The sequence below is a fragment of the Opisthocomus hoazin genome, chromosome Z, assembly GCF_030867145.1.
Source record: "Opisthocomus hoazin isolate bOpiHoa1 chromosome Z, bOpiHoa1.hap1, whole genome shotgun sequence".
Classification (NCBI taxonomy): Eukaryota; Metazoa; Chordata; class Aves; order Opisthocomiformes; family Opisthocomidae; genus Opisthocomus; species Opisthocomus hoazin.
The window spans coordinates 24573542-24596267 of record NC_134454.1 but is presented as its reverse complement, the minus strand read 5'-3'; the positions used below and the strand labels follow the sequence as shown (position 1 = coordinate 24596267).

Genomic DNA, 22726 nt, shown 5'->3' with positions numbered 1-22726 from the left:
GAGAAGGTCAACTGAAGCCTGAAAAGTGAAGTCTTCCTGAAGAGCAGATTAGACAATAAACAATGTGTTTGTGGTATTTTTAAAGGTGAATGCGTGAATAAATGGACAGAAAGGAATAGCCATCCCAGGAGCTATGCTGCATTTTACTTTGTTAAAATCAGATTTTGCTTATTCTTACGAATTACAGAAGAAAAAGATGGAAAATAAAAAAATCTAACTACTGATTTTGCCAACGTAATTTTGTGTGGACATTTACGTTTTTCCTATAAGGTTCCTTTCTTTTCTGTTGAAGGTGATATTTGTGCTTATTTACATGTTTTCACTTGTACTTTTTACTATACAGACTGTAACTGTTCGAGACTAAACAAAACTAGTCTTGAGAACGAGTTATTTATCTGCTGACCTTGAAGACTAAAACATTATCATCATCTTCTGATTAATTTGTATAGAAACAGTACATGAAGAATAGATATTTAATAGATTTAAGTAACTCCTATGAATCATTTGTAATCTATTGATAAAATCTTCTTTTGTGAATTACTGACTCAATAGTTCATGTAATGTGACAAAAAATATGTTACTGTTTCCTTCCACATGCATGCTACACCCACAGGTTCAGGCATTTAGTTTTAATTTTCACATCAGAAGTTTCAAATATTATTGGTTTACATACATTCTTCTAGAAACATGTAGTGTAGGGAAATGGAAGACTGTTGCAAATAGCAAGGCTGATACCACAGTATGGGAATCTCAGTATACTTTATCTTATATAGTTGCCAGCAGAGATTCCTGCCGCCCTCCCCTGGCAGAGGTGTCAGTAAGGTTTATAGAAAGAAAGATGGTTATATTTTTACTAGCAATGGCTAATAACATTTTTCAGTTTGGGGAATGTTTCTCTTTTTTCATACAAAGGAATAATGTTTTGTGCAAGGGTGGTGTAGAAACAGGGAACCATTCAGTTCTTCAGAAACAGAGAGTGATTGGTCCAGGGTGGACAGGGCAGTAAAACCACTGGAAGCAACTGGCCTTCACTGCTCTCTGAAGGAGACTGCCATTGTGCTTACTTGACGTGAGGAGCGGAGTGGAGCTAGCAGTGTTAATCTCTGGAAGAGTCATGGATAGAGAAGGGTACATGAGGCTTTTTGCAGGTGTGTGCATCTGCGTTCTTAGGCACCTACCTGGCGCTGGCCATTGCCTTGCCAAAGTGCATGGCTGAACTCCAATTGGACTGACACTGTTGGTTTCATAACATGAATCTGGTTTTCATCTAGAAGAACAATTTCTGCATTTGCTAACATGCTCTCAGGCACAGGGACTCTCGTTCTTAAATCAACCATGTGTTTTTCTTCAAATTGTAAGCAAAAAATCACTTGTCAGTCTTAATTTTTTCCTTGCAAACAACTTTGCCTTTGATGCCTGGGAACCTCAGGCTTGTTTTACATGCTACAGAAACATAGAGTGATATTACACCTGCAGTCTTTGTAGAATATCCTGTTGGCAGCACTGTGAGTTGAGTCTGTAGAATCAGGATGAACATGGCCTACAGAAAGTTCCTGGAAAAATGACAAAGCTCTTCTGTGCTGTATTTGTTTTGTCTAGGAAAGTCTAGGTAGCATTCATTGACACAGGCTTCCACTTTTGGAAGTATCTAAAGTAGAGTTGAAGAGTGACTCCTAACATAAATGCCACATAACAAATGACACTTCATTCTTTTTCCCTCTCTTGTTATTCCTCATTCATTTACCAGCTCTTTCTCAAGAAGAGTTGAAAATGGTTTTCTAAAATACTTAAAGGCTAGCTTGTCCTAATTCCAGGCAAAGCTGTTTTATCCTATTAACAGCTTTCTCTCTTGTTAGCATCCTTCCCTTCGTATTGTATTAGTAACTGTTTTCTTGAATACCACAGAGAAATATAACAATATTAGTACCTTTCAAATTGTATTACTGAACATAAATACAAGTAAGAAACAATACTAATACAGTCTGGTGTGAAATTGCTAACAAAATACTGCAATGCAGTGAACAACTCAGAAGATAGTTTGGTATTTCTGAATGGGAAAGAGAACGGAAACCTTATTGCATTGCATGGATATTTAAGATCATTGAAATGCAAAGTGTATTCCCCATTACTGTTTTTTGTTTTGAGCAACGTATTATAAAGCCAAACATATTTAAGTTAAAAATGGTTGTCTGTCAATTAGATGATTCCTATGTTTAAAATTATTCCTTTACCAATGGCAAACCAGCCTAAAGTTGTATGATTAAAAAAATCTGTTAAAATTTTTGTGCCAACAGGAGAAATAGTAAAGCTTCATGCTCTGCCTTACCTTCTGTCCTCATACTTCACCATGTTGTGTGAGCAGTTCATTAATCTCATCTCTGAAAATGGTATGTAACATCATTACCCAGTGTTTACAGAGTGGGCCGTTAAAAATTGAGTGGTTAAGTAAGTGACAACCAGTGCCACACAGTTCATCTGTGGGGGTTGCAGACCCGGGGTCGGAATAGAGGCATTTTCCCTCTTTCTGTCCAGTGTTTTGGGTGCAGAATTACCCATTGTAGGTGAGTTTAAAATTGTCGTTTTTGTACTAGCGTTACATGATGGAGTCATTAGGTCTGTCTGCAAAGACAGAAATTCTTCTGCGTGTGTACTCTTTATTCTGTAGAAAGTATGGCAAGCAGTTCCACACCAATTTTCCTTCTTTCTTAGAAGTGAAAATATACTTTGGAAATTAAATTAGGAAAGGTCTAGTGGTTTCTATATATCTGCTTTTCTAATTTTAATGGAGATATTTTTCTCCCATTTTTTGTGAGTTTCCATGAGAAAGAATGCTTTCCCTTGAAATGAACTTTATAATCTCATGCACTGTGATTTTTCTGTAATCCAAATGAGTACAGGTTCAGCAATTAAACATTCTGAAGCACAGAGAGACAACTGCAAAGGGCAGGTGGGTTGAGGGGCAGACTGGACCATTCTTATTCTTGAAAAACAAAATTTTCTTTTCTTCATGCTCACAGGCTTAAATGATTAGTGAAATGTGCCCAAGCTCAGACTTTTAGTGATTGCCTCATAACATTGCAGGTGCAATTATCTGCCAATGATGAATTGTGAATGTATTTGGTGGCCCACAACATCTGTAGCTGTTTTTCTAAGTCTTGTCAAATGTGCGAGCAATTCAATAAGGTCACAAGTTTGTGGTCTCAAATATAAAAGATTGTCCTAAAGTCTCGCTCAAAGTTGGAACAACTGCAGAACGACTGCTTTTATTGCCCACATCCAAGCTTTGGTGATCTTCTCACTTAGGTAGTATGGCTGCCTATAAATTAAAAAAAAAATCCTTTGCTGGTTTTGGCTGGGGTAGAATTAATTTTCTTCATAGTGGCTGATAATGGGGCTATGTTTTGGATTTGTGCTGGAAACAGTGTTGTTAACATGCCAGTATTTTGGTTATAGCTGAGTGGTGCTTGCACAGAGTCCAGGCCTTCTCTGCTCCGTACATCGCTCCACCAGCAAGGAGGCTGGAGGTGCACAAGAAGCTGGGAGAGGACATGGCTGGGACAGCTTATCCCAGCTGACCAAAGGGATATCCCATACCATATGAGATCATGCTCAGCACTGTAAAGCTGGGGGAAGCAGAGGGGGGACATTCAGAGCTATGGCGTTTGTCTTTCCAAGTAACGGTTATACGTGATGAAGCCCTGCTTTGCTGGGGATTGCTGAACACCTGCCTGCCAATGGGAAGTGGTGGATGAATCCATTGTTCTGCCTTGCTTGTGTGCACAGCTTTTACTTTACCTATTCAACTGTCTTTATCTCAACCCATGAGTTTTCTCACTTTCACCCTTCCAATTCTCTTCCCCATCCCACCAGGGGGGAGTGTGCGAACAGTTGTGTGGTGCTCAGTTGCTAGCTGGGGTTAAACCACGACAACTCCCCAAAAGCTTACTATAGGCAGGTCACATCATGCATTTCCTAAATGTCAGTATGCAAATAATCCTCCTTTTGGTGTTAATTTAAAACAAATTCTGTTGTACTCCTGATTTGCCAGCTATTAAAAAGACCATCGTTTCATTGGAATCTTTTTACCATTTACACAGCAGAATTTATGCTGTGGTCTTTTAAAAAAATACTTCATTGACAAGAGAGGAAAAAAAATTATTGGGATTCCTGAAGTAGTAAAGAAGAGAAGTGACAGATTTTCTAAGGGCTGTTTACACAGCATATAATATGTGCTTTGAAAAAGAAAGAAGACCCCCAACCTAAAACTGTAGTATGGTACAATCTTGTGCTGAGCAGTAGTGTCGATTTATATAGACAGATTTTATCCGCTTCACTTAATAACCAATAAATAGTGAGAAAAACTGAATGTCTGAGAAGACTTTTCATTAAAAAAATGCAGGAACACTTGCAGGATTTACATGTTGTCTGCTGCTTCATACCTTCCCTTGTTGTGAGTCAACATACAGCAACAGAAGAGTGGATCTCTGTTTCTCATCAACCTCTGGCTCATTAACTTTGAATGATTGTTTTCATGTGCCATCATGTCTTGAGACCAACTATTGTATGCCCTTAAATTATGTTCCCAATGATGGTGTTATTTACTTTCAATAATGCGTTATTTCAAAATTATGTACTGGATATCTGTAATACAGAATTAAAAATGTTTGACAGTAGAAAGAAAAGGTTGTGTTTGACATATTGGGTTTGTGTTTTTCTTGAGAGGTAAGATGCAAAAAGTGCCTTTTGCTTTTACTTTTTCAATACTTCCCATCATTTCACCCAAATATTTCTTTTATTGACTTACACCACCAGAACTTTTTGTTGTTTTTACAATCATCAACAAGATCATTTGTCCCGTCAACTACATTTGGAAAGTTCTTGCCCTTGTTACTAAAATGCGTAGAACTTGTGAATTACCACATTATACAAAATCTAAATTTTAAGTATACCTGTGTGTATGTGTGTGTGTTTAAAAACCCTAGCATCCCTACGGACGAATACATCTGTGCACAGTGCATACTCACAGAGTCTTACTGATTTTAATGCAGCTGCAAGGAACTGCACTTACAGACCAGTTTGCTGGTTGAAATCTCGGCATAAAGATTTCACAAACACTAGACCAAATCATCTTCAAGCCTTGTGCTCCTGTGGTTGGTAACAGTGGATTTAGATTGTGTGAGCTCTGTAGGATAAATGTTTGGTAGGTGTCTTAGATAGGTAGATGGAATTTCCATGCAAAGAGAGTGCATGTAGTTGACTCTGGTATGTATTCAGGTGCGCAGTGAGCCCTTATGTCATAGATGGCTTGATAGGAGACATTTCTTAAATACCTTTTCATACATGAGCAAGATGAGGCAAGGACACTAAGAGCAAGGCTCTGTTAAATACTGTCCACTGTACAGAGGAGTGTAGCAGAGACTTCAGTAAGACGCTATTTAACCTCACACGACTCTTGGAGCCTCATCACAAGTTACATTAAGAATTTTTGTTAGATTTACTATTAAAATTCAGGATAAAGGAAGTTGCAAAACTTACCTGTCTCTCCAGAATGTTGCATCATTTTAAACTGCCTCCATCTTTTGCGGTCACTTGTAAGAACTCCAGAGGAGGAAGTATATCTCTTCTGTATGTGTTCTTCTCCCACATTGTGATCCCTTTGATGATAGGTTATTGCTTCTTATCTCTTGGAAGCTCTGCGAAACAGCCAGACAGATTGATTTTCCATTACTGCTATAGGCTGTTCCTATTAATATATGAATAATATTTACTTGTTACATATAATTAAATCACACGAGCTACGTTAAATGAATATCTTTGGTCTGGGGGAAACCCACAGAAGTCAGGTCTAACATCTTTTAATGTTAGCCGTACAAGCTTATGCATAGGCGTACTAGACCACATGCTTAAATGCTAGGCAAGGTTCGCTTCTTTCTGCATTACACCCTACTGGAAGAAGGTCTCAAAGAGAGCAGCAAGATATTTCTGAATGTTTCAGTGTCAATTATAAAATCATTAATTTATTTTTGTATATGTGTATTTTGTTCTTAAACCTTAATAGCATTGCTTTAAGTTTTAAGGAAACAATTGTGTAAACTATTTAAAATTATTCTACTGAAATCTAGTGCATTTCCTCCACAGGTCTTCAAGGGCCAATGTAATTTGGTAGACATGCAAGGAGTGTTATGTTAGGAACTCAGTGGAAGGGATGTATAAACATGTCTGAGAACTCCTGTTATCTGCAGACCATTGACGTGGTAGAACATAGTGGCACTTTTCAAGAAGCTGTAGAAAACTGTTATGTTGCTTACTTAAGGGCCTTAACTTGCAAGCTGTCGTCTAAATACATGGTTGCCTATCACCTGATACAGGGGGAGCCTATATCTGCTGAATTTACTGTTCCTCTCGCTATGCAAGGCCATTGGTTTCTTTTCCTTTCCTTGTGTTTTCATTCTGTCTTCCTTGGAGAGGTTTCTGAGGAAAACCTTAGTCAGGACAAATTTCTGTTTGTTTCCCTACAAAATAATGTGGTACACAGAGTCCCTTTATGTAAACTTTTTAGCAATATGTTGTGAAGGCAAAATTGCAGGGGGTGACTTCCGGAATGCCTAGCAGTACTCTTTCAGAAGCATTTTCTGACAAAAGTTTAGCATTGCTACACCCTTGGATTTTAATACCTGTTTTGTAACAACTTTGAACAATGGCTACAATATTTAGCTGCTGCAAACTCACCCAGGATCTTTTTATGATCCCTACTCTCCACCCTACCTCTTTCAAATTAAGCAGTAACAGATGTCCAACCACAGTTACACCAATCCACGCTGCTACCTCCAAGCACACCAACTACTGTGCTTTCATCCCCTCTGCACCCATAAAATCCCACCGCTGGGGAATGGAGGAGCTGCATTAGAGCTTTCGATTCATAGGTGAATCTATGCCACATTCATTTCCTGCTGCCATTCTGGGCAATTTCTGAGTCTGTTGCACAGTCAGTGACTTGTATGCATAAGATAAATGCTATTGAAAACCAGTAGAAGGATACTGTTAGTAATGCAGATGCGTATCCTTGAAGGCTCAGTACATATGTTGGTTGCATTGTGAAGGTCTTTAAAGACAATGCTATCTTTTGTGTTAATGAATGTTCATGTTTCATCTGTATGTGTAGGTTCACACACTATTCCTGGCATCTTGAATGTTTTCTCTGCCAAAGTGCTGGTTTCGTGTTGGAGATTGTAGTGATCTGAGGTAGTTACAATGATTCTGGATGAACCGAGTAAAGTGAAAAATGAATCTTTGAAATAAAGACTAAATTCTACTTGAGATTTTCAATAGCCTCCATCACCAGAGAGTGCCTTGCACTTTATGTTGCATTTAGCCTGACAACAACACTTTACTATCATTGTGTCGGGATATCGTTAAGGGAATGTAGGCATCAGACTAACACAGTAATTTGCCCAAGATCATGCCAGAATGTGCACTAGAGTATGAATTTTTCAGTCCCAAATGAGCATCTTGCAGCTTGAGGGTTTATCCTTATCACTCAGAAATGTGCATGGGATTCTCAGTGATGGGATGGAAAACTACTGAAACCAGATTACAAACTGGCATCAATACACCCTTTGCAGAAGAAGCAGACAAGTAGGACAAGGCTGAATGTTTTGGCCATGCTACTTGTCTTTGGAGTTTCTCATGCCAATCCATATTATTTTATAAAAATGCATAACTCTTTTTGAAGACTTTTCAGATTTAGTTATTTGAGGAACAAGCCGACATTTTCGAGTTTCTGAAAAGTTTGCGGGTATTGAGGGGGAGGGTATGTATAAGAGAGAGAATCTTACTAATTAGTGAATCTTCTTCAATGCTTTACGCCATCAAGACACTCTTTAACTCGGGAAAAGAAACATGAAACCTAAAGTTTTTCCTCCCATCTCATAATTTATAATGGCTAAATGGATCATTTTTGAATGTGTGTAATAAAACTCACTCTTAGGCTGAAACAGTGTATTTCAGGTTCAAGCTGAATCCAATTTTTACAGGCAACCTGTTAACCTCTAGTCCAAAAATAGGTAGAGTTGTAATGGAAGTGCTGATGAGCCTTAATAAAGCAACTCAACCAAATGACATACTTTCATCTAATATGTGTACATACACTATACTACTGCTATTATACGTACTGTAAGTGACACATGAACAAGACAAAATAACATCAAATACAACAAATGTGTGTCACTGCTGCAGAAACTTAAAAAAGGTGTTGAGTGTAAGAAAACCTTTTATGATAAAATAAGAATACCATTTTGTAAGCCCTTCTACTTGCAGTACAATTAATTACTGAGTTCATTAATTAGTGAACATATTAGAGAAAGAACACCATTACTGACCGGTGGAGACCTGATATATTACCGAGTCAATAAACTATTGAACATGAAACAGGACCTTTCAGGAGAATTTTTTTCTCATAACCCACAAACACATATATTATTCTTGCACGGTCAGCACTTCTTTGCTACCCTTATATTTCATATTACTAATTCTTTTAATCACGCATACATACAGCAGTGTTTTATAACCTAGCTAATGAGTAATTGGACAGGTGACATTGGAACTGAGGCCCTGAAGTGTCAGGCATAATACAGCAGGATATTTTTTTTCCCCACTAGGTTTTTGAGAGTAAAAGGCAGTAAAAGAGCAGATAGGATAGGAGGGAGGCAGGACACTTGTACCAGAAATTTATCAGAGAAATACAGATTTTAAGTGGGTCTATGAACTATAAATGGCTTTAAATTGCTGTCTGATCCAGATAAATAAGTAAAGAGATAAAACATTTTACATAACTCCTAACCTTTTTAATTGTCAGCAACCAAGGAGTTTAGCTTGTCCAAGCTAAAGCTGAATATATTTTTCTTGAAGTCAGTATAGTTAAGGTAATTCTTTATTTGGTATGGAAAGAGTGTGTGTGGCAAGAGCCTTCATAATGCTTCAGGATCTCAGTGTCCATAGGTACCGAGCACACTTCCCCCACCTTAGCCCCCAAGTAATTATTGATTGCATCTAAATCTATAGAGATATCTTTTCCTGGCAGCTCTGGTAGTTACAGAAGATTGTTAATCTGTGAATGATAAGAATAAGCCTCTCTGTCTCAGAAATCTCCATGCAAATTACATCTAAATGCATGCCATAAATTTATTAGTAGCAGTTGGAAGTGCATGGGTCATCCTCTACACTATTTAAAAACATATGTCTGTTACAGATTAAAAAGAGTCTCATTCAATTTACATTCACTTTTCTGTGGATGTAGCTAGCCCCTGTCAAAGTAAACCTGTGTAATTTTTTAAATAGTTTTTAAAAGGGAGGTGAGATATTAATAAGGTGTATTATTTAAGCAAATTTTAGATCTTTGCATAGGACTGAAGTTTTAGCATCACTGCTTTGAAATAATTTCATCTTTTGCAAAACAGAGAAATACATGTTTGACAGATAAGGAGTGCTAAGAGGTAAAGTGTTATGCCTAGGTACTGAAGAAAGTGATAGATGTAAAGGAAGGTTACAGTATGTTTTATGACCAAGTCCCATTCTTGTGCCTTGATCATTTTATCCTGTTTTGGGAACACATCAAATCCATGACTCCTTTCTGTAGCGGGGTTATATCTTATGTGAACCCCAAGAAGGAAACTTGAGAATAACCTTTGGATAGTATGGGGGAAGGGAAAAGAGATCGATAGGTTTCCTTTTTGTATTTTTTTGTTTCCTCAGTTTACTCTTGGTTTTAATCAAGCTGATATGCTGCTATGGTAAGACATTGCTAGTAACATTTTACTTCAGACAGTTGATGCAAAATCAGGAAAATTTGTGGAACTGCTACAGAATTCTCATTCTTCTACTTTTTTTTTTTTCCTAAAGGAAATAGAGCAATTCTTTTAAAGACTTCAGGAATGTATTCGTCTCTGTGGCACAACAGACTATGTTATTATTGAATAAGCATTTTGGTTGTCATTGCTCAGGGATACTGAAGTGTGTTTTTGAAAGAAAATTAATCTCTGCTTAAAGGAATGAGCCATGCTTTGAATGTTAGAAGGCTGAGTTTTGCTGTACAGTTAATAAATACCCTTCTAGCCCTCACAACAGATTTGTACAAGAAGGAAGAAAGACATTAATATGTGTTTTCCATTTCTTTTTCCAGGCCATCCGCTGTACACTGGTAAATTGCACATGTGAATGTTTTCAGCCAGGGAAGATTAACCTGAGAACCTGTGATCAGTGTAAACATGGCTGGGTGGCACATGGTAAGAAATATCCATTCCAGGCTTGTCTTCTCTATTCTGTCCATCTTTCACAGTACATTTAAATACTGAGAGCTGGAGTGATACAGATAGTAGTGATACCTATTTGTCTGTACATGCGTGTGCGTGCATTCTGGGTTTCTGCCTGTGTATGCATACACATACTTTTTTTACCACAATTCCTAGGATGGAAAATTGAAGAGTCTCTTATTCTGACAGTAGCTTCAAGTGCCACTAGAGTTTAACAGCTTGTGTACAGGCTCAAAAGAGTATGCTAGCCTCCAGGAAATGGTGTAGTTCTAGCAGGGCTTAGCAGAAAGGCAAGTTTATAGTATGGTTGCACAACAGACTTTGTATTGCAAAGAAGCATCAGCCAGTAAGTCACTGAGCCTAATGGAAATTCAAACATACCAGTGTCAAACTCTCAGAGCCTGGATGTCAGAATGAAATGAGTGTATCCTATATGGGTCAACAAAAGTATGCATATATGATCTGTTAGTTGAACCTCTCTATCCAGGTTTAAGTATCTAAAGAAAAAAGGGGAGATTAACATTCCCAGATCCTGTATGAAGGCATCAAAATACTCTTACAGACCTTCCATTTTATTTATGCTTTACTATTTTCTGTGTTTGGTGTGGTTGTTTTCTGGAGAGTCTTGATTAAGCTGTGCATGAGTGAGAAAGAGAGAGCTCTATACAGAATTAGAAGGCAAATAAGGAGGATATCTAAAATGTTTTAATAAAAAAAAAGTGAAAAAAGAGAAAGATTACTATGCTTGCAGAAGAATGTTGGCGATTTCTTCTTATGGTCTAGGCTGTTGCCACCTAAGCAAGCTGTCATTCCCCACTTCTGCCAGACGTTCAGTGGGTTATATTCTATAAATTTTGTTTTATTTTGGTGAAATCTGAGGTGGAAACTTAGTACTTCCCTCCTAAGATGCACTTGATCTCTATTTATTTAGTTCATGTCTGTGTGTATTTGTGCCTGAGCATGCTGACATACGCAAGTGTGAATGCTCAACAAATTCAACAGCACAGACTACTAGAGAAGTTTTTAAAACATTCACATACATGGAAAGGAAAGCAAGAATTCAGGTACCATGCAGTCCTGTGTCACTGCATAGTAATATATACAGCCTGTCTAGAAATACCCTAACACCACAAATCTGGTAGCTGGTTGCGGATCTAATCTATACTAGATCCTCTAGCGACAAAGCTTATTTTTGCTCCTCATAATTCCCAGAAAGGTATCTACAGTCACAGTGTAACCGGACTCACATTTCTTGGAAGGATCGCTAAACCTCACAAAATTTCTATAGCTCCGGCATTCTTCAGGCTTTGTGTTGAATCAGCATCTGAGGTTTTGCTGATCCACAGATAGGGAAGACTTGTCCAGCTATTTTCCAGAGTGTCCTCCTGTTGAATAATAGAAATTGTGAGTCTAGCACTTAGATTCTGGCATATGAGCATCCTGCATTTTGTTTTTAACCAGTACATCTTAGAAGAATGTGATCAGATTTTCCTGATAAATTCTTCCCTGTGGGGTGGTTGAATTCAATATCAGAATACATGACAGTAATATGAGATTACCACAGTGTATGTAATAGAAATGTCCCTGTTTTACAAATCCAGAAAGTTGAAAGGTGAATGTGATGATCAGGTATACACCACCTGCTCCTGTACTTGAGTGCTTAATATTCCAAATAGAAAACTTAATACAGCTATATATTATTAGAAAGTGTTTGTTTTACTACTGCACCAAGCAAAGAATGCTCTGATTTATTTTTTTTTCTTACACTTTGTGCACATTCGTCTGGAGTATTTACATTTTATGGCAAAGCTAGACAATTCAGATGTATATTTCATGTACATAGTCAAAGCACAGGCTTATAAATTGCTTCCTGGAGACTATGATGCATCTGCTTCAATTCTTGACCTTAGCTGTTTTCCAGGATTTTGAGGGCAGCATTCAGGAGACTGATCAATTCATTGCACTGTAGCACCTGGATTTCAAGATGACTGAATCAGGTTGCTGTTCAGAAGGGATTTTCTTTAAACTGTTAGCAAGGCACTTTCAGAAGTTGTTCCTTGAATGCAAATAGTATTTCGCACTGCTTTAATTAAAGGGTTTCCTTCTGATTTTTATTAATGAATTTCAACTCAGCTCCTTGACACATGATGTAGTGCTTTACTGAAAGTAATTACGAAAGAATAGGTGTTACCAACAGGAAGTACTATGCTTATTCAGTTCTGCTAACCAAGAATCATAATTAACTGAATAGATCAAAAATAGCTTAGAACTGCAGTCCTCTCATGCTGTACCTGACTAATCTGTGCAGAGTTAATTTGTGGTAATAATTGCCATTTAAAATGTTGGAATTCTTGGAGTGAGGAGGAAAGGGCGTGCAACCACCGCAGTATTATTGCACTTAGCAGCTGCTGGCCTCTTTTTGTTTTTCCTGCTTCCGTTGTCTTTCTCATGTTTTTCCTTGCTCACCTAAAATGAGCTGCACACATCCTGAAAGCAGAGGTTTCCTGCAAGTTCTGTTTCTTCTGTCTGGAGTTCCCAAAAGTAGGACTGTCAATATATGAACAGATTCATCAGAGGAGTTCTTTTGTGGCAAGATAAATGTTTCTGTTGGCAAAAGTTCAGCTTATCGAGTTTTGACCCTGCACCCCTGTGCTACAGTGGTAATCCTACCACAAGTGTTGTTAAGGCTGAAGCCAAAAACTGTGGAGAGCATAGCAGCATTCTCTGGTACTGCTGTGCATAATGGAGAACAGGTTATTGCTGGTGTGAATCTCTGGATATTTTAAGGTATTTGTATAACTGGACTGTTTTGATTTGTTTTCAGCTGAAGCCTGTTTTTCACATTATCAGCTTGGGTGGGGATCAATTTTCTAAAACAATTTACTTTAGAATTTACTTTTCTAAAACAAAAAGTAAATTTAAAAATTGGATAAGACATTTCCTAGGCCTCAAGCAGGCAAACAGATAACATATTTTTTTCCTTCTATTTTTTTTTTAATGATTAAGATATTTTATATAGTCTGTATGGTGAAAATAAAATCTTGATAAAATCTTAATGGTAGCTTTTTTAAAGGAGAATTCATTTTAACACAGGCAGTTGCTATTTTGTGGCTTTTAAATAATGTAGGCTAAGATGACTACAAAAAAACTAAGACTTTCTTAAGTGCCTGAATTGTTTTCTTCTCCTGATATTTTTGTTATATTGAAAGTAACACACTATACTATGAAGATAATTATGACATTTTACTAGCTTTAGCACAAAAATCACTTACTCAAACTTTATTGGAAATAATGAAAAAAACACACTTTATTTGCCACCCATTTCCCCTAGCAGAAGTATCTTAGCCTACGAGGAAAGACATTAAGCAAATCTGCAGTAAAAAGCTGTTTTCATTGACTTTGCATTTTGCCTTGTATGCTTGTCATTGATGTCAGAATAGCAACTACTGTACTGCTAGCAGAAATGCTCTGATTATACCTAGTCCAAGAGATCATAAGACCCAGTGCAGTATCAATGGAAAATACAATCTACCCTCTCTTGTAAGCATTCTGCTCTAAAAGGGTGTGCCAAGGTGACATAAGTCATAGTGGACGAATGCTGTTATTTTTAACATTCATTCTATTTTTTTTTTTTTTTTTAGTTTCTGTATCTCAGACTTTGCAGTGATTTAAAAAAATCACAGTATAATAACATTATTAAGTTTGTCTGAAATCATTGTCACCTTGTTTCAAAGAGAACCAGAAAATTAGAAATACTAGTTCTCTGTCTTTCCATCACACTGATCACTGGTAAAATGCAAGCAGACATCAGCAACATGTTTTTCAGATGGTTTTGGTATACTGTGTTTTCTTGGACTAGCTGAATTTCACACTGTTCAGTCTGCTCTAGGAAATGAAGTATCCCATGCACATTTTTGCTGTCTTCCTTCTTTTTTTCTCTCAGAGAAAGCTGATCCTTAATCCTCTAGTGATCTTTGATGTCTTTTCTGCATGTCATGCCAATCGGCCCAGCTCAGGGCCGGGCTATTTATTCAAGGAGGCTTTTGTACCTCTCTCAGGTATGATGAGGCCACATATGGCCCCATCACCAGTCTGAGACTTGGTCAGGACATTTCTCTAGTAACTTTAAGTTCCTTTCATTTTTAATGAAGACTACATTCACTAGTAGGTTTTGGCACATAGGGCAAATCCATTACATTTTTTCTGTTTAAAAGCTGCCATTCAGTGAACACTTATGCTCAGAGATGTGCCGTGTTGTTACACTTTCACCTTTGAAGGAAGTTTGCTGCTGCCAGTATTTATATAATGCATGTACGAGCTTGCTGTGAATGAGGCTAACAAGGAAAACAACAACCTTCACTAGAAAATGGAGTATGGTCTGTCATAAAGTCATGCGCATGACATGACTGTAACTTCTTCATTCAGAACAGGTGAGGTTTCTGAATTTCTCATTGTAGTTGTCAGGTAAAAGAAACATGAAATGAGAACAAAAGAAAGGAAGGACAGCTGTAAATGAATGAAGAAAGAAAAAGAATGCTGTGGAAATTTTAGAAATTGCATCTCTCCCTTACCCTGAAGTTGCTGAAAGGACTTGGTCCAGGAAGAAGCTTTAGATTTTAAATGTAAGCTGCATGGGAATGAAGTGGGAAGGAAGAGGCATGCTATGTTGAAATAAAAATTATCAGGGTTCCTATATTTGTCTCAGTCCAAAGCTGTTAAATGAAAGAAATCCAGGTTTGTGAAGTTAAAGATCATCTCTAAAAAAACAAAACAAAACAAAACAAAAACACATCACAGATCTTAGAGTCTCTCTAAAAGCTGGCAGAACTGCATTGTTGTTCTTTACTTAAAAATGGGATAGCAGAGAATAAATGATGAAAAATAAAGAAGAAATATAATCTTACTTTTATAGTTTACTGGTAAAATAATTGGGTTATTTTTGTACTGTTCCATAAGATATATAAATAATTACAATTTTAGCATACTGAACATAGTTGTTTCCTTGTATGCAGTTTATTTACATTTTCAAAATACTTTAAAGTGACTTAAGAACATAATGGATTTAGTTTTTTTTTACTTACATAGAGATTATTAACAAAGTAATTATCTACAATTCATTGATAACAAAGGCTAGTTCTTTGTGACTTTTAAAGTAAAACTATTTTAGGTCTAGTCTGGCTTTTCCTGTCTTTTACTTACAAAATCATTTTAATCCATCTGCTATAACTTCCTTTTGACCCTGAAGGCTGAGGCATATTTTTCATTACTCAGTTGCTTCCAGGAACCTTACCTGATTAATATTCATTACTGGTAAACACTTTTATAAGCCTCCCCTTGTGCCTATGCCATCCCTTTTTGCTTCCCTTCATCAGCAATTCCCAAAGTGGCTAGTGCAGCACAGAGAAGATGCACTCTGTTATCTTGTGGGTACTCTAACCCAGCATCTGGTTTTAAAGCCTGCCACATTGCTGGTATGATGTGATGTAGTGTTTGCTTTGGGTTACTCCGAGATTACCCTTAATGCAGGTCAAGCTGAGGTAAAAGCAAATGAGAATATCCAAGTATTAGGGCGTCCAAGACAAATAAGACACAAGTGACAGAAAGGAAATAATGCTCAGTTGCCCCAAAATCAAATAAAAAGCCTTCCTTTTCCATCCTTGTATTCAGCTTATACTTACATAACCACATGGTCAAGGGTTTAGTCCTCATGCAAATTTGACATCCTCAGGTGTCGAGTAAAGTTTTCCCTGGGGGTAAACCACAGGCTCTAACTTACATATGTTCACACTCATGCCTCCTTGGATTTCCCATGAAGGGTGGGGGGGTGGGTGTCCATTCAGAATATAATCTTCTTTCTCTTCTTCCCTGCCACCCCTGCGACATTTTAACACAATCAGGAAGAGGTTAGACTGTTCTCCCTCTCCCCGACTTTATTGGCTCACAGCCCTGAGTTTGAATATGCCAATGTCACTTGGATGTGGTCATGTGAGATTAACCCTGACCAGACATGAAGCAGGCAGATAAGGACTGCTCCATCTCCTGGTAAGCCCTAAACAGACCATGACCCATTCTGAAGCATAGTGGCCTTTTCTGATGGGTTGGGCTATTTTCACATCTCAAAGAGAAGCCCTTTCTCATTGTAAATGTTTTATTGTCTAAAAAACTAATTTACTAATCACACTTGGCCATCAGATACTCACTGGCCATCAGATACTCACTGCCAACTCAGAAATATATTTAAGGCTACTCTTATAGGTATGATCTCCCTTCACTAGCTATAAAATGCCCAGAGAGATTTAGACTAAAGGTATTTCAGAAGTGCAAGATGTTGTTATTTGGTGCCCATCATCACTGAATTTACATATTACAGAGAAGGCTTCATGCCATTTAGTACACCCAATACCATAGGATAAAATGTTAGGAGGTGTCTTGGACCATGATGTCTTACCTTCTCTTCTTAAACGGAGAATACCATAAGGAAAAAAATGGACTTGCTATGTGCAAAGGCAATAATAACAATTTTTTAATTAGTACTTGGAATTCCTCTATCCAGACATAGTAGAGGCTGGTTTTTAGAAAGATAGTCAGTGAAACCCTTGGTCTTGCCCCATGAAGTGTGCTGGTAGGAAGTTTGCTACATGGCATAGCTTCAGGTAGGAGGAAAAGATTGTCTGATGCTTGCTGCTTGATTCCCAGACCAGCAGGATAAATTCCATGGGACCTGAGAATGCAAGTCACCAATGGATTTGTGGGCCAGCAGTGGTGGACTTCTGCGCCATACATCCACAATTCTCCAGGACGTTTAGGTGACAGTACCTGCTTGTCTCTTTTAACACCTATGCTGCTGCACACGAATTGCTGTGACGTACTAACCACTTTATCATTTTATTACACTTTATTACATCATAAATTTTTATATCTTCTTAATGATCCTACAAGAAGCTTAATTGTTTATAGGAACATCTTAATTAACTAGAGTTCAATAGGTTAAGCAGAACACAAATTGAAAGAGCTCTAAATGAAACAAACCCTACCACTCCATTCCGTGTAGCTTCATAAGGTCAAAATGGGATTTGACTGCAAGAATAAAAAATTCATACTGCTTTCAGATGTTACGAAGTAATGATAATACCATGGGTAACTTTTACCTCAGCTTTCTGTTTTGCAAATGTGAAATTCAATGGAAAAAATACAATTTTTTTTTTTAACCTACTAGGAAGAATTTCAATTTGAGCTGTAGCATTATGAGAAAACTTGCCCCATATTAATTTTGCAGACAATAGTGTTACAGTATTATCCCATTTCCATCTGGGTTTTGGAAACAGAAAAGATAATACAGGAAATGTATAACATGAGTCTCAAAGACTTCTCTAATTACATTTTAATTGATTACAGTCAATTTTTCTGAAGTATATTTAACAGGAGCTTTGTGAAATGGTCACAGTACATGAATTGGGATGAGAAAGATTGACGTTTATGAATGGTAGAACTAGCTATATGAACCAGTCTCCCCAGGGCCTGAACATCTTCAGCTGTCAGCAACTTTAGGACAGCAGGTCTTCCTGGGAAAACTGAGGTGGTTTAGCGTATGTGGGAGAGCATTTCATAGGCTTATACCAGAGTTACTCACTAGCCTGAAACACCACCGTGGTCTTGGCTTGCCATTGTGAAATGCCCCTGCAACACAGTACTCCATCCAAACAGAATGATGTTAACAGGTGGACAGTGCCTGTTGCATTTTCATTACAGTTTTCAAGGCTGCATAAAAGGTGGAATAGGTTGCTTGAAGAAGTGGTGGAATTTCTCCCACTGTACATATCAAAGACTCAGCTTGACAGGGCCAGAGATAACCTAATCTGAGGCCCTGCTTTCAATAGAAGGCTGCACCAGACAATCTGCAGAAATCCCTTCCAACCTAGACTTTCTCTGAATCTGTGAATCACAGTTAATGGAATTTGAGGTGCATTTGGATTAAGATGGAAATCCTCCAAATCCAGACCACAGTCCAGGACTCCCAAATGTGCTTCTGCTTTGCTGTATATAGTATGTCAACCAGATGGTATTAGGACCATTAAGATACATACTAACTCCTATTTCACCCTTACTGAAGGAGATAATATTTTTCAGAAGGTGTTAGTGGCTGATAGGAAGGAGGCATTTGGCTTTGGAGACAAGAGGTAGGACAGTTTGAAGATGAATGACTAGTCAAGGTAATAGAAAGAGATACATTAATTTAGTGGCTTCCATTATAAATTGTAGGTTTCAGCAATGACATGGTCAATCCAAGTGTCAAGGAGAAGCAAAAGTGGAGCTGCCCACCAAAGAGCTTTGAGCCAGGAGTGAAGGGCAACTCCAGCACTGGCCGTGCCTGCACCATGGGCACAATTCCTCGAGGTCTGATCATGGTAGACAGAACCAGGTATTGGTAACTGGATCCATTGACAACTGAAGAGGCTCTGTCACATCTTCCCTGCCATGGTCCCCCACAGTCAGGTGTCTTCATTCATGCAGTGTGCCCACGCAGGAAGTGTCTAGTAGCCCAGATGTTTGCCTGAGAACTTGGAAAGAAGGTCCCGTACTGCTTGTTCCTTCGAACATACTAGCTGTCAACAAGGAGGAGGCAGAAAAAGCCTACCACTTTATTTATTTATTTAAGAGGTCAATTCTGAATTAAAAACATGTTCATGAGGTACCACTACATGAAGATAGATATAACCTTCATTTTTAGGAGAAAGAGTTCTGGGGTTTTGGGGTTGTTTTTTTTTTTCTGTAATCATGTTTTCCACTATCAAAGAAAATGTTTTTTGCATTGAAAGAAAACATAAAAGAAAACACCTGTTTGGCTTGCAGGAATTGGCCAGGGAGGCTGTTTTCATGACAGGCCAAAAGTGACCAGCACAGGGCCCCTTTAAAAAAAAATTCAAGATTTTTTTTTTTTTTCCTATTTCATGTGAGCATTGGCAAAAACTCTGACAAGCAGTTCTTCATATTTTATTATGTTCTTGTCTGGCAGAATCTCTGTCAGGCAAAAACCTTGTCAGCGGAAAACCTGTCGTAGGATCAGAAGAGACAAAAACAGGTGTCACAGAGGCAGTCAAAACTGAAGGAAAAAAAAGATTAGGCTAAAGAGAGAAAGGCAGACAATTACATTAATGCCATTGCTTTTATCTTATAGATGTGTGTTATTATCTCGGGGTGCTGAGTGCGCAATTGCCTCAAAGAAAAGTAGACAGGAGACAAGGGGAAACTTGATAGTTATTAACTGAAGAGGCAGTGTGTCAAAGCTGGATGGGGTTCAAAGTTTTGCAAAGGGATAAAAAAAATTGCAGACAGCAAGCAACGTCTGTGAACAAACTGTGGTTCTGCTTTCGGCTACATAAACCTACTAGCAATCTAAATGTTTCAACTTGGAATCAGATCATAGACAGAAAAATTAATGAAAGTTTTCATTCAGACTTTTTTTAATAACATTTATTTTGTGTACATGCAACTGAAGTGTTGGGGGTTTTTTCTGGTCTGTTATAAAAATCTTGTTAGAGCATGAGGCATGGTGAGGCATGAAGACATTTATCAGGTTAGTTGCTGTGTTGTTTGGGTTTGAAACACCTATTATCAACACACGTTTAATTTTAAAATGCTATTAAGAATCCCTTTACTAAGTGTGAACATCTGTACGTGCAAGCTGTAAATTAGAAGTTCACATATGTGTCGCTCTGTCAGAGATTAAATGCATTTGGCAAATGGTTTCCATTATTAGCTTTTTAATACAGTAGAAGGCAGAAGGAAAAGTTGGTTTTGTCTATGAATCAGTGTTTTACTTACTCCCCTTCCATGATCTTTTGAAATCCACAGTGTCTTAGTGAACATTTCTCTTCTGTCTGGATTAAATTGTGAAAGGGTTGAAGACGGAAGTGAGATGGAGATCACCAAGGATGCCATGTTGTAGCTGGAATTTATACCCAGATTGATTCAGGATGTTCACCCACACATATAAATGTTAATGTCCCATGCTCTCTGCGCTTGTGCCAGTGGTGAATGGGATAATTTCCTACACCATGAAAATATTTGAACCATTCAGTAGATGCTGGCAAGTACTCTTGTCTTTCTAAGAATGATATTTTTGAGGAGAAATTTTTTCCACCTACAAAATGCACCACATTACACCATGTTACAGGTGGTTTTAAATCTGCATCCTGAGGGAGGCTAGTTTACCTCCACTGTTATGACTGCAGTAGTTCATCTGTCCTTCCAGCATTTTATTTGTTCATAACCTACCTGCTGTTCCTCAAAGGATTTATTACTTCTTTTTTTGTGATTAGTGGGAGAGAAGAAAATCTTGAACTCTGAAAATGTGAAGGTGTTCATGTTCACCACTAAAATCATCAGCAAACTACAGTGCTCCACATTGCCATTAATAATACTGTATCTGTTTCACCTCACTTGATCTACTGTTGTTGCAACAGTGTTATGGAATCTCTTTATGTTGGTATTGTATATTTAATCTGTCTGTCAATTTCAGTTTCTGTTGCTACAGAAAGTGGCCCACTTATTTCGAAAAAAAAAAGTCTGGAAAGCTCTCTGTGACTGTGTGGACACAGACTACATAAAATTTCTTTTTCATTTTCCAGTTGACCCTTGAACAAATCTAGTAAACTAGAAAGATGATGATATTTGTAAAATTCTGTATTGTCATGTGTATGTGTGTATGCACTCCAACTGTATCCTTATTTGGTAAGTTAGAGAACTGGCTAGAAAGCATGCAAGGAAATCTAGAGTGGGACTATTGCAGAGCCCAAATTTAAAACTGAAATGGAATGAGATCCATAATGACCTGTACACAGCAACCTGCTGACTCTTCTCTGTGGTGTTCTGAGATGCACAGCCAGGCAAATCAGCTGAGAGAAAGGGTTTCACTAGACGTTTTCATCCCTCTCTAGGATACCTACGTACTTATGCAGGATCAAGAAATTAGCAAGAGGTATGTGTATTTACAACTTCAATTGCATTTAAACTAGGATATTTAAAATTCTTTTATATTCAGTAAAGGCAAAATGTCATGCTTTTATTGTGGCTATTCAAAAGACAATATGAGAGATCTGAAGTACAAAATTCATCACTGCATACTGGCACTTCTTTTGCTTAACAAAAATGGAATCTGCTCAGAAGCATGGCTTTAAATTTTGTTCACCTTATCCACTGCTCATTGGGAAGGAAGGGGTCTAAGTTCAATGAGTAAGTTTGCCTAGCTGATCCTATGAACTGGCCACAGTATAGAGGAAATGAAAGATTTTGTCTTTGTTTTCTGTCTTTTGATAAATTGAACAAATATTTGACCAGTATTTTAATGTATTTTTTTACTTAATTTCCTTCGAATTACACAGGGTTCCAAAACTCCAGTAAAATATAAATGGTGAAGTAGATTCGCCCTCCCTATTTTACGGCATTTAAAAAAAAAAAAACTACAAATGGAACATAAAAGTTTTTTCATTGATTTGTTACAAATAGGTCCAAAGTTTTTTGCTGGAATTTTGCATAATAAGAATACTGCAGGCTGCAATATGAAGATTGACATTTTATCAATATCAAAGTTCTCTTTTCAATTCAGATTATGCAGAGCAAAGTCTCTGTAAAATCCGGGGGATTTTGTTTACTATTCAAGAAGGTAAGGAGTGGATAAGCCAATATGGGGAGGTTCAGGCTTGACAGTAGGAAGCTTTTCATTACCGAGAGGGTGGTCAAACACTGGAGCAGGCTTCCAGGAGAGGTGGTGTATGCCCCAAGCCTGTCAGTGTTGAAGAGGCATTTGGGCTTTAACTTTTGGTCAGCCCTGGAGTGGTCAGGCAGTTGGACTAGATGATCACTGTAGGTCACTTCCAACTGAAATGTTCTAAATTACCTAAATGATTATGGTGCATACTTGATACTTCAGAGTTAGGTAAGAAAAACAGTACTGAAAGGTTGCTAATTCCTGTACTAATTATCCAGTTAGTCATTTTGGGTGTTAAAGGCAATCTTCTGTAACGTCTTCTGCTTCTTTATCATCCTTTCTTGCCTCCCTTCTTTACTAGGTAAAGTTTCTGAAACAAGAACTTGAATTTAGAATTCACCACAGAAATACTATTCAGCTGTATGTTGTTACGGTAAAACACAAGGGCCTTTTTAGGCTGTTCCACAAAAATTTATATTACTCAGCAAGCATGTGATTTTAAGATTCATTGGATCTCTTTTTCCTCTATCAGTGGAGAGCTTTCAGCTCACTGAGGTAAAGAATATCAGACTATCAGGGCAGTGCTAAGGATGTTAAAAGGTAGCCTTTATAGTTTAAGGACCTAGCTGAACCCACTGTAGTCATGTTTTTGGAAAAGATTGTGCACAGGTTACGGCCAAAAAGTCACAAACATGTTAAGACTTTTCTGGGT

At 37.7% G+C, this 22726-nt stretch overlaps 1 protein-coding gene across 2 annotated transcripts in view; it reads left to right on the top strand.

Moving 5' to 3' along the window:
* Positions 1-22726, top strand: part of BNC2 (basonuclin zinc finger protein 2) — a 236386-nt gene that overhangs the window by 107002 nt on the left and 106658 nt on the right. For both annotated transcript variants that reach the window (XM_075411176.1, XM_075411175.1), the window contains exon 3: positions 10178-10280. In XM_075411176.1, the coding sequence (XP_075267291.1) occupies positions 10178-10280 (103 nt within the window). The remainder of the gene's footprint in view (positions 1-10177; positions 10281-22726) is intronic.